Below are 16,234 nucleotides of genomic sequence, written 5' to 3' on the forward strand. Positions count from 1 at the left end.
CTCCGCTGTGTTTTCGGGTTGCTCCACGCGAAGCTACCAGCACGGTCCACGTATTGGTAGCTTCCAATCCATTTCCTGATGAAGCTCCCAGCACATGGAGGGAAACATCGGACTTCGTGCTGAATATATCTCAGTGAATACAACCCATAAAAATATATGAAAGCCACCTTAAATCTTTGTTTTTAATATTTTTTAATGCATACGTTGTGAGCGCATGATAATGCAGCGTGACAATTTGTTGGTTTCAATGTGAATTTCTAGAATGATGAGGTACATTGATGCCTTCATTGACGTATTTTTTTTTTGTTTTTCTTTGTTTAATCTTCAGTTTGTCGGTTTGGGAGGTAGTTGATGAAGACACGGCTGACTGGTAATACCCATGGTAGGTACTACACAAACATCACGATGCACATTACTTATTCTTGGTCAAGTGTGGGGACTAAACTGCATGCCAATTAGTGGTTATCCACTGCAGTCTACATATGCCAAGTGATACCGTCTTGCGAATTCAAGATTTTACCAAATACCAGATGATCTGGAATTAAGGATATATAGCTACCATGTGCTATGCTGTAGAAATAAAGTAACTAATTGTGGTAATTTTACTGATTTAAATTGGTAATGTTGAGTTTTTATTTTATTATAAGATATTTAAATAAAATTTCAGTTGCATTTGCATGACATTTTCTCAACGTACTTTGGTTAAACTGCATTTTTATATGTCTAGGAGCAAAATGTCAGTAAAACTAAATTGGATAAATTTAAAATACTGACTAAAATACACTTCAAAATTACGTACCATTTCCGGAAAGGATTAATTGTTAACATTGACAATCCCACAGGGAAAACTACTATTCTCTCAAATTTTTCTGATCGCATGAGTTGTGTAATCAAAAAAATGCCACGGAGGCATATAGCTAGACGGTTGTTGTACACGGAGACCACGTGGCAATGCATCCGTGCATGTTCCGTCTCCAAGCAGGTATTGCTCAACTTCAATCTTCCACCGGCCACACTCCCAACTTTTCGTTGTTCGTAATTTTTCTACTCGTATGCAAGTGAAGCAACACTGCGGGGGGGGCAAGGTGGGGGGAGGGAGGGATGGGCGAGGCTGGGCTTCCAGGGTGACTCGCGAGGGCCGGAGTTGAGGATCCACGTCGGTGTTACAAAAGAGGCAATGTTCCACACGTCCAAATAAATCAAAAAGCTCAACACCTTCATCAGTAGCATTGCCTAAAAATTAAAACAAAAAAGCGATGTAATAGGTGACGTATCGGGTAATGGTCCTTTGTCATAAGCACGTAAAATAGCACATAATTTATGTGCTATGAAGGAGGGGCATTGACAGAGGTTTTGCCTGTTATATATTTTCCTTATAATGCCACGGTGTTATTGACGAATCTTTTGAGTTTTTTTGTAAACTCTACATGAGCGCCACTGCCAATGTAGCATCGCCAAATGTGTCTCGCGATATGTGTGTTTCGTCTGCTGGTGAAAGGATACCGACAGACTGAGAAACACAGATGTAGAGCGTGCGCGTGACTGCAGACGATGTGATTGCATGACACGGCGGAATGCAGGCTTACACATCCCTGGGAGATGGGGGTGCTGGCATTCCAGGAGGACGATGGACCTGGGATCAAAGGCTGGTAGGTAGCTCAGAGTGGCACTGCACGCTTCGATCTTCTCACACGCAAAAAGGGTTTCCAAGGGAGCATCATATTATCACGAATCACAGTTGAAAATAGTACCTATTGATAGAAAACCATCACTTCTAAAGTGTTTACTGCCAGGGCTTAGGTGACATAAAAATGACTTTCAGTGCTACAAAAAAATGAATTTCCCCCTTTTCTGTCTCTGTTCACATTACTTCTATCACCCACACCATCAGCATATCCTTTTGTGTTCTCGTTCCTACATAGTAAGTTAAAAATGCGTAAACATGAATGCTCATTAAAATTCACATCCCCTTTATTCATCAACTGCTGAATGAAGGCCTCACTCTGCCTTTGACATTAGGCCACGCTGGTGAGCGCGGATTAGTTGTTAGAGATTTGGCCAAGCGATGGTTCGGTTCTTACTCACCACTGATGTTTGCTGTTCTTGGGAATCAAAGTCAGGTCGCTTGGTTCATGCGTGGTGTGTTAACCGCTTCTTCCACTGATGTAGCGAGGCAAATATAGATAAATGAATTAGCAAGAAAAAAGGGCATTCAACTCACCTGAGAGAAATGCATGTAGAATCAACCTTAGCCGGTACGCACGTAAAACCATAAACCACAGGCATCGTGGTGTGTTGCGAACATTTGTCCTTGTCAGTGATGTAAGGTGGAGGCTGCCTGCTATGCTATAATCCAGAGCTCCAGGCAACGTGTACCTGTTTATTTTTTTTCTATTTTTGTTGCGTTATAAGAACAGACTGTAAATGTACTCGTGTGAAGCATTGCTTAGTGACTTTACCTGAAAACTCAACTCTTGTAACCCCCCAAGTCAGATTTTTTTTCCTACTGAACATTCAATAATAGCCAAAATAATAATAATAATAAATTATTTGAAATTGTTCCATTTCGTATGGGTTGCAGACTGATGCACAAGATCAATGTTTTTATTTTAACAATGTATTATTTTAACTCGAAATGTAACATTCATCATTAGCTATTGTCCCATCCACAACCGGACGAAGGACTCCCCATGTTTGTATGTCAAACTTTTTTTACACCGTACATAGCCAAACGTGATAATCGGATGTGCGGGGGGAAGGACAACAAACTAAACACAAAAAGCAGTTCTAAAGAAGTTATTTTCATTCTAGATTTAAAAGTGCATAGCTCCAGTGGCTTCTAATATCAGAAGGAAGATGTTACCATGCCGTTGCCATACCTTACAGTCCAGTTCTTCTGTTACCATCCATTGGACTCTTGAACATTAACTAATCTTATCACTCCATTTCCACGATGGTAATCTTCTTGGAAACGGTCTCTCATTTTCGCAGCCATTCTGTCACCAGTCTCATCCATTAATCATCAAGTGTCCTGGGCAAGCCTTTTTACTTTTATTAATGTAAAGTGTACAATCAGTGCGTACTGCTAGCTGTGATGTATAGGTCAAACACATGGGGATACTTCCAAAGAAAATGGAACAAAAGATGAAGAGGGCACAAATAAGTGTGGATAAGTACACAGTTGGAATTACACCGAGAGACAGAAAAAGGAACACAATCAGGGAACAAACATAAATTATATACGACATTGACAATAAAGAATGTAACATTTTTAATTTACGTAAGATTTTACTTTATAAAACATTTTTATCACAGCTGTGTGTACCACAGTGAATGTTAATTCACAACACCAATGATAAACATTGTTTAAACACCCACACATATATTATCTTCTGTTTTTGTAATACGTTTAATATAAAAAAAATATGCCTTTTATTGCAAATCAAAATGGGTTTAATAAGCTTAAGAACTTATCATTTTTGAAGATTGCATTTATTGAGCAGTTGGTTTTATTTTCTCATACTCAGAAAAATATATATCTGCAATGTACACAGCTTAGCGTCAGAAGTCCCGCTCTACGTGGTATTTGTGAGTTACTAGGAGACACAAAGCAATAAAGTTTGATTGATCTATCAATGCGGGACTTGTTGGTCATTGCCACGAGGAAGCTCACAGAATAAAAAAAAGCCATATTCCTCATGCCATTATTGACTCTGTAAGATAAAGCATCTACATTTTTAGAAGATGTTACCCCTGTCAATGTCAATCTTGGGAATTCAGGTTTTTGTTAAATTACATTTTAAATGTTTAGTTTGGATAAAAATTGAAATACCCGTGCATCACTCTTGTTAAAAAGTAAAATAATACAACGTATCCTATAATTGTTTTCCATAAACTATATTAATGTTGCGTAAAGGAAATTCGAATATTTCTCGTCACACATCGAATACAGTATTTCGCAAATATACACGGACTCACCAACTAATAAACGTTACTGCTGCGTGAATTCTAGTGCACACACTACAACATATGGCCTTGCAAGCTTTACAGGGCGCGTTCATTCCGACGTGTTGTGTCTTCAGGATGCCATGATCTCTGAGCATCATCATCAGCAGCAGCAGCAGCTGAGCAGGAAAGCCTTGCCCTTGGGCTCCTCGCTTCTCTCCTCCGAGCCCGGGGAGCGGAGGAGCATCTTCGGCAGTCTCACGGGCGCCGAAATCCAGAGCTCCCTGCTCGCAGCTGCCGAGAGGAGAGCCGTCTTCGGCATGCAAGGCGAGGCCCCGGCTGCCCTGGCCATGGAAGCCGAGAGACGAGCGCTGCTTGCGGGCTGTCTCATGGAGGCACGAGACCCGCTGTTCGGTGGTGGTGGCATTAGCGGGGAGGGCCGGGCGGAGGCAGAACGTCGTCTCGAGCAGGAATTGAGGATCCTGGCGGCCGGTGGAGACAGAAGCTGCGCGGCTCGGGGTCACTCAGGCTCCGCCGAAGGTCACGATGCCACGGCTCTGCAGGCCGGCGAGAGGCACGAACCGGAGCAGAGTCCAATGCACCTCAAGGAGTCGTCGCTCATGGCAACGAGGTCCGATGACAGCGACCAAGATGGCAGTATGACACCAGACACAGGTAAGCATGGAACAAATAAACGCTCTTGCGGTTTTGTTTTGTGAAATATCACTCGACCTTAAATATTTGCACTGTTTTCAACGAACAAATCTTTTTTGTCGGGTTTATAAAATTGTTGCAAGTGATATTTGGAAATAAATATCACTTCATACCATATATATTGTATATCTTCCTTTATGCGATTTCATAAGTGTTTAAAAAATCGTATACTTCTGAATCACTTTTATATTCAAAAAGAAGTGAAAAAAACCATTTTAAAATCATTGATTCTTTCGACCATTTTCGCACAAGTGAAAGGACATGGGAAAATAAAGCGATGCATTTCACTTTAAGTGCTACATTCAAATGAATACCAGCAACCAGGACACGAAATGCATCTAAAATGTATGGCTGATGGCGTTTGCAAAACAGAAAAGAATATCGAGATAAACAAAATTTCCAACTCATGTTCGTTTTATGAAATAAGCACTTTCAATACCAGAAATAAGCACTCTCAGTGCTTGTGTGGACACATTCCGAGGCTCCTTCCATACTCTCAGTGATGAACTTTATTGAAGGCCAAATGTTTTGTGAATGGAACGAGGAAATAGCGAGGACCTTGGATGTAAAATAACTGCATGTTGGCAGGACAGTGTGACCAGTGTGGTCGTATGAGGGAGCACAGTGGAACGACCCTGAAGCGAAGTGTTTGTGCTTCCTTTCGCAGGTTTTACTGTATTTGTAATTGCTTGCCCGGCAACAGCACTTTTCATTTTATATACACATTATACGCGCACTTACAGGTGCGCACACATAGGCATGCGTGTGCACATATGGCTATAATGCTAACAAAAAGAATTCCACCCATGGAGGAATTTATGTGTGCTTAAAGAAAAATATGTCACGGCCCAAGTGTGACGCCACTGTTGAAAACGATCCATAACAGCGGAGGGGGCCAGGTGGCCAATGCCAGAGAACTCGGCTCACACCGCTTAGATCCTGAGTTTGAATCTAGGTAGCCACCCAAAATCTTTTTTTAAACTGGGTTCTCATCCTGATCATTTTAAATCTGTTTATGTCACTTATTCCAGCTTTACATGGAACGGTTCGATGCCCGATTCACAAGGATTAAGGAGGCATCACGGTGATACACTACTGATACAAAATATCTAGCTCAACCACCTCAATGTAAAATTATAGTTGTTGGTCCAAATCAACATCAGCCATGTGAGAATTAACATTTTCTTCTGCATGATATGGACACACTTTCCAGGGCCTTATAAGATAAATAAGTCATTCTTAAACATCATCAGTTGGTATTCTTAGGTTTTTTTCGGTTAAGTCACGTAAGTAAAACATCAAAATAAAAATAAAATAAAAATAAAAATCACGACGTTTCGGAGGCAACACAAGTCTCCGTCATCAGGTGGGACCGTCACAGCCGAATTAGCTGCATCAAGTGAAGCAATGATTCAAGATGTAATCCCTTATAAGCAAGTTGAAGGGAAGTGGAGAGGGGGGGGTTGGAGACTTGTGTTGCCTCCGAAACGTCGTGATTTTTATTTTTATTTTGATGTTTTACTTACGTGACTTAACCGAAAAAACCTAAGAATATGAATCTTTGCAGTCACGAAAGCTTCAAATCTAGAATCATCAGTTGGGTCTGTTCTCTGAGAATACTGACTGTCATAGTACCAAATGTATATATATTATTGCATACGCAAACATTACTGCGAACAGCGGAAACAATTTCCACGCCTATCTGTGTTTCCGTGGCTCCTTGTACCACCATTTGTCAATGTCCTAGATTTAGATTTTGGGATGGTGAACGGGTGGCGGCAAAACCAAACGCGCTCCACGGAGCTCTTTGCTGGTGCGGGAGCGAGAGCTTTCCGACGTGCCACGCTTTATGGAGCGGGAGCTGTCAGGGGGCGTTCGATCGCTATTGATTTTCCAATCGCCCAGCGCTTTACTTCGCTTTGCATACATCTGCGGCGAGTAAGCACTGCGAGTTATGACTCCCCCGAGGGGCCCACGGGAGCGATTTAAAAATGAAAAGTTGTGGCGTGCCGACAATTTGGCAGCATCCCGCCAAACTGCTCCAACTAAACGTGAGGCTAAAAGTGCGGTTTCAAGGCCTTAAATACTACACAATAAAGACATTTAATGGATACGGTGTACATAAGTAGTGAACGTTGTTGATGTTCATTCTGATAATTGTTTTTTTACCCTTCTATCTGGCAACAAAACTGACACCTTTTTTACAAGGAGTCATGTTTGCATAGACCACAATACCTGCAGTCATAATGCAAACAAAAACATAACTCTGATAATGTGCATTGTCCTTGAAGTTGATTGGTCCACACCCGAGACAGCTTTCCTTAGAGCCTAGTCTCGCATGGTTTGGACCAGATGTCCGCATTATCAGAGTTATGTTTTTTTTTGCATTATGACTGCCGGTATTGTGGTCTATGCAAACATGACTCCTTGTAAAAAAGGTGTCAGTTTTGTTGCCAGATAGAAGGGTAAAAAACCAATATTTTTTACTGGCAAATGAGGTTCCAATGGTGTAGATGTTCATTCTGTCAAACAGTTTTGCCGTGTTTCATAATAATTACAGTAATACATGTGTTTTTTTAATATATATAATTAATTTGGCCATTCATATTAAAACTTAATGCTGCACAACTTGTTCCTCATATTGCCTATGGTGATTTTCTCAGTCCGCACTATCCAATATAAAGAGAACTCCTAATATGAAGGAAAAAAACTTTTTTTTTTATTAAATGGGAAGCCTCGTTGTGGGCGGTGGCTCAGAGGTTAGAGCACTGAGCTGGCACTGCTGAGATTCTGGGTTTGAATCTGGGCAGCTGCCTGTGATTAAACTCTGGGTTCTCAAGTTTAGTAGTAAAATAAAAATGGTTTCAAACTGGTTACCAACGACTGCCCAAAAGGAGATTACACGGCATATGGTAGAGATTTACTCTTTGGTTCTTTCGGTAAAGTCACGTAGGTATAAAATAAATCACGACGTTTTCGGGCGCAACACAAGCGTCCGTCATCAGGTGGGAAAGCATGGCCTGCTGCTGATGCAGACTGATGACGGACGCTTGTGTTGCGCCCGAAACGTCGTGATTTATTTTATTTTATACCCACGTGACTTTACCAAAAGAACCAAAGAGTATGGATTCCTGCAGTCGCGAAAGCTTCAAATCATGGTAGAGCTTCTAAAATGTGCCTTTTGAAAACTGATGCAACGGCCAAGGCAAAAGCTTGCGCTATATCAGTGCGAGGGAAACTATTCTAGCTCACGTTCTGATAAAGCAAAGGCTCTCTTTAATCTTACCCCGAGGAAACACAACAAACTATAGACTGCTCACAAGCATTGAAACCTAGCTTCAGCCTCTGGGAATTCCAGATTGACGCTGTTGTTCTACCAGCCTCACACTTGTGTCATATTGTCAGATGTTCAGTTTTGTTCCCAGTAAGGTTTTCTCCAGTCAAACTAGGGGCCCACCAGATATAAAAAAACACAAGTCTATAACTCTAGGCTGAAGCTCCAACACTGAATAGTTTGTGAATGATAATAAGAACACCTTTGTGAAGCTCCATATGAAGAGTTATAAAATAACCCTGATGCCTTAAATGTAATTCTTTGTAAAACTGCAGTCGTACTGTCATGGGATCTTAAAAGTGTTCTGACATTTATATACTTGATTTATGTTATGGTTCTATGCTAATTTTCCATTTAAAAAAATTCTCTGTAAATAATCGTGAAGAAAGTTTTTCAATAATTTTGGGAACTTGTATTTAATGTTTAATTAGTGTGCATGTATTGACAATAATGAGTGCTTTATAATATAAGTGATATAAAATGTTTTATGTTCACCGGAAAGTACACTGTGGCATTTCATTGTATTTAATGTTATCCATATTTAAAATTTCAATTTTATGGCTTTTGTTAGAAGGCCTCTGTGTCTGAGGAGGAGAGAGTGTTATTTGAGTCATTGTTGAGGGGTTTCCTGGAGTAGCTCCATTTACGTTTGTAAAACAAATACTCACGCAAATTAATTTAGCACAACGTTGAAATCGAAAAGGTATACAGGGTCATGAGTGACTTAATATTCATATATGCCCATTTGGCCAACTTGTGCACTGCAAGAGGCCGTCATTAGGCAGCGCTAACTGAGCTAGTGCAAGACATTTACAAAACTATGAATCGTACGATTCAACCACAGGGCACACATTTAGTGATCATTCCCACAAATCCTGGATTGGCATAGTTAGCAGCCAAATGCTTCCCTTTGCAAGAACATAATTCGTTCCTGAGACCCGTTAGTCAGTCAGATGGTTCGTAAGTCGGAAGACAATTTAATGTATTTAAATGCCCTTACGGTCAGTGTTATGGAACGTATTATGGATTTACAAAAAAGGGAAGCATTGTTAAACTCATAAATAAGAATAAAGATTGTACATTTGCATGTAACACTGTAAAACTACTGGAGAGTAAATAAAACAATAAATGAAGTAACATATATAGAAAAAAAATCCGTTTAATTTTCATTTACCTTGAGTCCTGATGGTGGCTTGCTTGTCGAAAGGGGCGCAACGAGTCACTACAATTACACACACACGGGACACGCGTGCACACACAAATGCAAAGATCCCCCGTGTAACCTTAACAGACTGTTGGGGCAAGTGCTGTTAGCGAGCACCAATGCAGGCCGGCACGAGGGGTGGGTGGCCAGCATCACGCCCGGCCGCCTTTGTCTCCCCAGTGGCGATGTTTATACACCACACCAGGTACTCATTTGAGGCTGAGTCTTTAGCTAGGGGAGGCCCAGGACCGATTCAAATAATTGTCACCGGTGGTGGCCGTGAGGGGGAATCAAATTCGGGTCGCCGGGTTCATAGCGCAACGTGATAAACGTTGCACTACCACTTCCCGCACACACACGCACTCACTTTCACACACACTCATTTTCACACACTTACTTTCGCACACACTCATTTTCACACACTCACTTTCGCACACACTCACTTTCACACACACTCACTTTCACACACACTCACTTTCACACACTCACTTTCACACACATTCACTTTTACACATATATCACTTTCACACACGCATTCACTTTCACACGCACTCACTTTCACACACACACACATTCACTTTCACACACACTCACTTTCACACACATTCACTTTCACACACACTCACTTTCACACACATACTCACTTTCACACATATTCACTTTTACACATATACTCACTTTCACACACGCATTCACTTTCACACACACTCACTTTCACAAACACACATTCACTTTCACACACACTCACTTTCACACACATACTCACTTTCACACACACTCACTTTCACACATATACTCACTTTCACACATATACTCTCTTTCACACACACTCACTTTCACACGCACACTCACTATCACACACACACTCACTTTCACACACACACTCACTTTCACACACACACTCACTTTCCCTCACACTCACTTTCACACATATACTCACTTTCACACACACACTCACTTTCACACACACACTCACTTTCCCTCACACTCACTTTCACATACACTCTCACACACTCACTTTCCCTCACACTCACTTTCACATACACTCTCACACACTCACATGCAAAAACACTCACTGCCAGCGCGAGGCTGACTCGTTACATCTCGCGGAGGATTGCTCTGCTGAAGAACATTGTCCCGCGGTTCAGTTTGCAGGTGCGAATGTGCCTTTTAAGTCAATTAATTAGTTTTTTTTATATTTAATGGAAGCTGATTCATAACTGCGGGTGTTCGTAAGGCGGGTGCGCATAAGTCGAGGACTGCCTGTAGAAATATCTTGAGTGTACACCGAACACTATTTTCAGTTCGACTTTTAGGCACTGCAGGCCAAAATGCTAAAACAAATTATCGGTTCCAACCGGAGTTCATTACTATGTGAATAAAGACTCGGATAATTTTCTGCCTGGTTGCACACCTCTGTTATCTGTAACGCGCATGACATATACTGTGATTCCCATTTGCATCGCATTCATGTTACGCTCTTTTTTGTATGTGTACAGCAACGCAAAGAAGTCATGCCACGTTACCGAACCCTGCGATGAAAACTTGGCACTCGCAATGCCTTGTCAAGCAATTCTTGCTTTAAAAGTTTTGCCTGCTAAGCTTTAAACAGTTTTGTTTCGCTATTCCTCCAGTTTTTTCTTTTATTATTATTATTTGGCACCTAAAATTCCTGTCTTACCATTGCATTTTGTTTTGGTATGGTCACTGCATTTGAAACAGCTTTGATTTAGTTTTAACCCTTGGTCAGCGGAGGAGAAAATAAAGTGCACACACTTAAGTTGGCTTGACATGAGTCCTGGAAAACATGAATAATTCGATAGTGGGTCCATTAACAAGCCACCCCATTTCACGGAGCATTAGACTGCTTTTTTGTGGGTGGAGAGAAGAATTGAAAGTTTAGTTTTTTCAGTGTTTAAGTGAACAGGCTGGGAAAGTGTGATAAATTGCACAAGGTACTCCCGTGTCCCATTGCAGGTCACAAAAGTGATTGAAAATTCAACCTGGTTAGTTGTTAGGTACTCCTCAGATGATTTATTGTTTCGGGTTCCTTGCTGCATTTTTGCATTATTGTATTTTGCTCTGGAATGTTTACGAACAAAATTTCAAATGTGTCTTAGGTCATGTTATTAAAAAAACACATTGAAGTATTCCACGCAATAAAAAATATTGTTTCTTCATTTTATCATGAAACACGTTATCATCGGTGTACATTAGCATGTCCATGATACATTTAATGCCACATCAATGCATTTTCAAATATGTTTGCGTTTACGCTTTTTGAAAAAAAAACACTGCTCGGAGAGTTAGAGAGGATTTTAGTACAGATTGTTGGCGCTCATAGCATTACACAGTTATAACATATACATTACAACAAATGTAAACTATAGTCAAGTTAGCACTGTAATATTAAAAGACAGGCATGTAATAATGCATCAATGTATCACTGACAGTTGATTCCTATGCTCACAACACGTGCGTTGAATTATGCGTGCAAGAATCTATTACAGTGTTCACAATGTATGCACATTGTGTACGAATTAAATTCTTCTGTCAAATTTTATTGAAAATAATTCACCAAATGTGTACAAATGAGAGCAATTAAACTTCAAATGAGATGGTCACTGAATCAAATCGCGACTCACTACATCCATATTAATCACCGATCTTTGCATTAAATTACAGCTTTATAAGTTACAGTGATATTTGGTGTGTCCTTTGGTGAGTTGTCATGTGATCGTGTTCTTTGTACTGAACAGATTGTGGAGCGACCACCAGCCAAGGAGGAGAGACAGAGCAGGAGACGTCATCCTCCTCCAGACAGTATCCTCCTGCAGCCCAGCCAACAGGCCCACAGGTAAGTCAGAACTGCACAGCTGCTCAGCTAGCAAAAGAGCAAACTCCCGTACCAATGTTGATGGAAGACATTTCTTCAGTGAGAAACATTCATCCACACCTCCGATTCGCACGGTTGGCTACACACGCTGCGTAAGAAGCTCGACATACATACATACATTTATCTTCCTTTTGATGGTCAGTCAGATGGGTCAGAAACGTTGATAGACCTACACTATACAAAAATCTAACCAATATTACAATTTATTGCTATTTACTCAGTGTAAGCTAACTGACTGGATTTGTATTTATTTTACAGCCCTTTATCAATCCACTTCTGGATGAAGGCCTCCTCACGCCTTTCAGTCATCGGGGTGTATGAACGTATTTCGCTACGCTGGTCAGTGTGAATGGGTGAAGAGGTGCCTGGGACCAGGGCAGATATCACTCGCCATTCAGTCAAACTCAAGTCACAGCTTTCAGAGCGCAGTACACTCACCAATGTTGCCACCACTCCACCCCACAGACTGGACGACCTCTGCCTATTGTAATGACTCTATAAGTGGTCCCTGCACCTACTCTTTTGCGGCTATCTGGAACGCTCTTCCTTCCGATATTACGAAGCCACTGAAGCTATGCACTTTTAAATCGAGATTGAAACCTCACTTCTTTCGAACTGCTTTTTGTGTTTAGTTTGTTGTCATTTTCCCGCACCTCCAATTAGCACGGTTGGCTATATACGGTGCGAAAGAAGTTCAAAATGCATAGACACGTGTGTGCCCTCCTCAGCTGGTGTCCCCGCTTCTGCTGCCCTTCGGCATGGCGGGAGTGGGCTCGGCGCTGGGCAGTGCAGCGGGACAGGCGGTTGGCGTGGGGCCTCAGCAAGGCATGGTGCTCACTCTCCCGGCCGCCAGCCTGGCCAACATGCAGGGGCTTGCGGCGGCGGCAGCGGCGGCCAGTGGAATCCTCGCACTGCCCCTGCACAACATGCAAGGTAGTGGCGCACACGGCGCTCTGCGCTGCCGCGTGTGCACGTGCACGTTACAGCCCTTTTGTCTATCCACTACTGGATGAGCACCTCAGCCACACTGTGCGGTTTGCTGGTGTTCTTTGATCATGCTTCATCATGCTGGTCAGTGAATGTGGGGAGCATGGATGTAGGAGTTTACTCCAGTACAACAATGCATGTTGACTGAACTGTTGACAGTGTTGCATTGCAGTAGCCTGCAGCACTGTGTTGTGCTCGGTGGTTGGCCATTCAAGCAAAAAATTCCAGCTCAAACCTGCTGCACTTATGAGATCTGATGAGATCAGGTGCATTTCAGGTGATTTTGAGAGGTATTGCTACAAAACCTTTCCTCTGAGCATTCCCATTGCATTATCTTGCAACTGAGATCTTCCACAAAAATTCTGCCAAGCTAAGTTAACATTATAATGCAGCAATTTATTTTCATACGTTGATATAAAATTAGATTTCAAATCATGGTAGGTTTATACTAAGAATAACTCTATCCCATGAAAAGGGCAAGCACGATATGTTTTGAAATCAAAGATATCCACTTGATTTTTTAATTTATATATATTTTAAACACGGCTATTGCGCTCAAATCGGGACCAATTTTTAAATTTGTGGCATCATCTTAAATAATCTGAAACCTTCTTTACCTCACGTCTCTCACTCCAGGATAGTGAGGACAGCTCGCAAAACTTGCCTATCTGGTCCAAGAAATCCTACACTCACTCGTACGCGACAGGTCTTTTTATGTGTTTTTTTCTGAGTGAAAGTTGCTCAGGCGTTTCAAGTCGGCTAACCCCACCTTGCCCCCGCCCGCCATCCCCCACCCCCCAAAAAAATATCGGCTCGATTCATCCCTGGCGTGGCAATAGGGATAAATGTACCTGACACTGCATTTCTGGTTCTAGTCGGATTCCCTTGACACCCGTTGCCATGGAAACCAACGGTTTTGGCCCAACTCTTGGGTCTTTTGGGCCAGTCTTGGGATCTGACGTCATTAAAATATGAGCTCCCCCCGCCCGGCATGCGTCTCCGCATCGTGTGAAATGGAGCGGCGCGTGGAAACACGGGCATTTCGCGAGCAGAATAAGCGCATCTGCTGTCCCGATGTATGTTCGGACGCGCGCAGCGTGGAGACCAGACGTGCACATGCGCGAGCTCCCTCTTCTCGCTTCACGGGTTACAGGTCCTGTGGGGGGTCACAGGTCAAGGAGTTTTTTTACGTAAAAAATGAACGTGACGGGTTCTCCCCCCCCACCCCTCCACTGAATATGATTGCAAATTGCTTCATACTCAATATGTCATGTAATCAAACATGTGACGAAACATTGACAATGTATTGTGTGACTTTTGGAATCAGTTTGGCCAAATCAGTGGCCTCATTATTTTTCTGATAAACACTTAAATGTATGTGTAAGTAATAGACATCAACCAGCAGTTAGAAATGTCAAATGATTTTCTTTGTTACTGACCATGCAGTTCAAAACTTGTATTCAAAGATCACATTTCAAGATCATATTAATTTCAAAAAAATCCAGATTTTCATAGCCAAGCTAAGAGACTCCTACGAGCCCAAAGACAAAGCAATACACTTGATAGGGCATGGAATATGAACAAACAACGAGTAGGTACACATATTTTGGGGAGTCAGTGAGGACAATGTCATGAGACTTAGAAAAAGGACTCCCTCATCATGGTCATTTTTTTAGTTTCTAGATTACGCAGGTGCCACCGAGTTCCTTCACGGAACACTACAGATGGCGGAGCTCATCTGACACTTTTGGGGGAATACATTTCCATACTATCAATTATGCTTCCGATAAGCTCAGTGTTATTTTAAACACACCCGTAGGCTCCTGCACATGCCTGGGTAAAGCTTGGCAAAATCCTGGATAAAAGTCAATGAATGTGATTTGTGCCTCTGTGGCTTTTCCATTACCATATGATTATATTTTGCGCACACTTGTGCCAAATGGTTTGAGCATTTATCTATACTTTTTAAGCCACAGCCAGTGACTTAAACAGCAAACCACAGATATGTTTGGACAAAACAACCTTATCGGTAGTATTTTAGTTTATCTGTTAAATGTACATTTCCAAATCGCTGTGATGCACTTGATATATATGGGAAAACATGGTCACTCAAATTGTTTGTATGAGCACACATATTTATTTAAGTAACCAAATAAATTTTAAAAAACATGTAACTGCTTGAGATTCTTCCATAAAGACCCTGATTTTTACTCTTGAGTGAGACAGACCGTACGAATCGTATGGGATACCTGGTGTGTATGCAAGGCCTTTGTCGTACAAAACCACACACTGCTTCTTGTTAGAAGCACGGTGGCACTTTTGAGGTACATGTGATAAAAGTCCAGAAAGGGCCCCCCTTGAGTGCAATAACGGGACTCTGTAAAGAACTCGAGCTAATTAGTGTTCTCTTTACTGCAGAAATGTAAAGCCGTTGGCCAGTACTAGTCTTGTTAAAAGACAACCTTGCAGGAATACAAGCTGAGTGGACCGTTCTCATGAACAAAATTAGGAAAGGCATGCAAGTGTACAGAGGGCAGCAGCATTAGCCAAATGACCCTCGAAAAATGAGATAGAAAATGAGCATCAGTGTTATTGCCAGTGCTACTGAATGCACTGGCACTGATTGAAATGGCTTTTTTTATATTGGTGTAGAAGCCAAGTCTGAGCTCACACCACTTAATTGAAGGTGACCACGGTGTCTTGAATGACTTTGTTGTTCAAAAGACTTAAGAGAAAATCAAGCCGTTACAGACCACTCTGCGGTAACAAATTTGCCATTAGAAGTAACAGATCGCTCTGCTGTTTCAACGTTTACGGATGAGTGTAAGCGGTGGATGCTTTTTTTTTATTTCTCGCCCCTGGGTCTAAGCGCACAGCCTGCAAGTTTTGTCCACATCCATGAAAGTCGAAGACCCACTCTTCCGACCGCACGCATTAGCGTTCAAATTAATTGCCTGTTAAATGGGGGGTTATTGATCGACGCGGCTTCAACCACACGTCATGCGGGTGAACACTCGGCCAGCCTGCCGCAGAGAGCTTTGCGCGCACAAAGTGGTTTGTGGTAGGAAGTGTGTTGCTGCCAAAAATAAAATAATTTATAACTGCGGTGCAAATTGTCACAGATGTGCTTGAAACAGTCATCGGATGCTCCAAC

General features: G+C 41.9%; 1 protein-coding gene across 1 annotated transcript in view; it reads left to right on the top strand.

Annotated features, from left to right (window-relative positions):
* POU6F2 (POU class 6 homeobox 2) overlaps window positions 1-16,234 on the top strand; it is a 56,904-nt gene that overhangs the window by 15,457 nt on the left and 25,213 nt on the right. Inside the window, exons 2-6 of the mRNA XM_061555005.1 lie at window positions 329-382; window positions 1,581-1,649; window positions 4,083-4,620; window positions 11,957-12,054; window positions 12,822-13,026. Coding sequence (XP_061410989.1) covers window positions 380-382; window positions 1,581-1,649; window positions 4,083-4,620; window positions 11,957-12,054; window positions 12,822-13,026 — 913 coding nt within the window. The 5' untranslated portion in view covers window positions 329-379. The remainder of the gene's footprint in view (window positions 1-328; window positions 383-1,580; window positions 1,650-4,082; window positions 4,621-11,956; window positions 12,055-12,821; window positions 13,027-16,234) is intronic.

The sequence above is a fragment of the Lethenteron reissneri genome, chromosome 20 (assembly GCF_015708825.2).
Source record: "Lethenteron reissneri isolate LAM-NWPU_2019-01 chromosome 20, ASM1570882v1, whole genome shotgun sequence".
NCBI lineage: Eukaryota > Metazoa > Chordata > Hyperoartia > Petromyzontiformes > Petromyzontidae > Lethenteron > Lethenteron reissneri.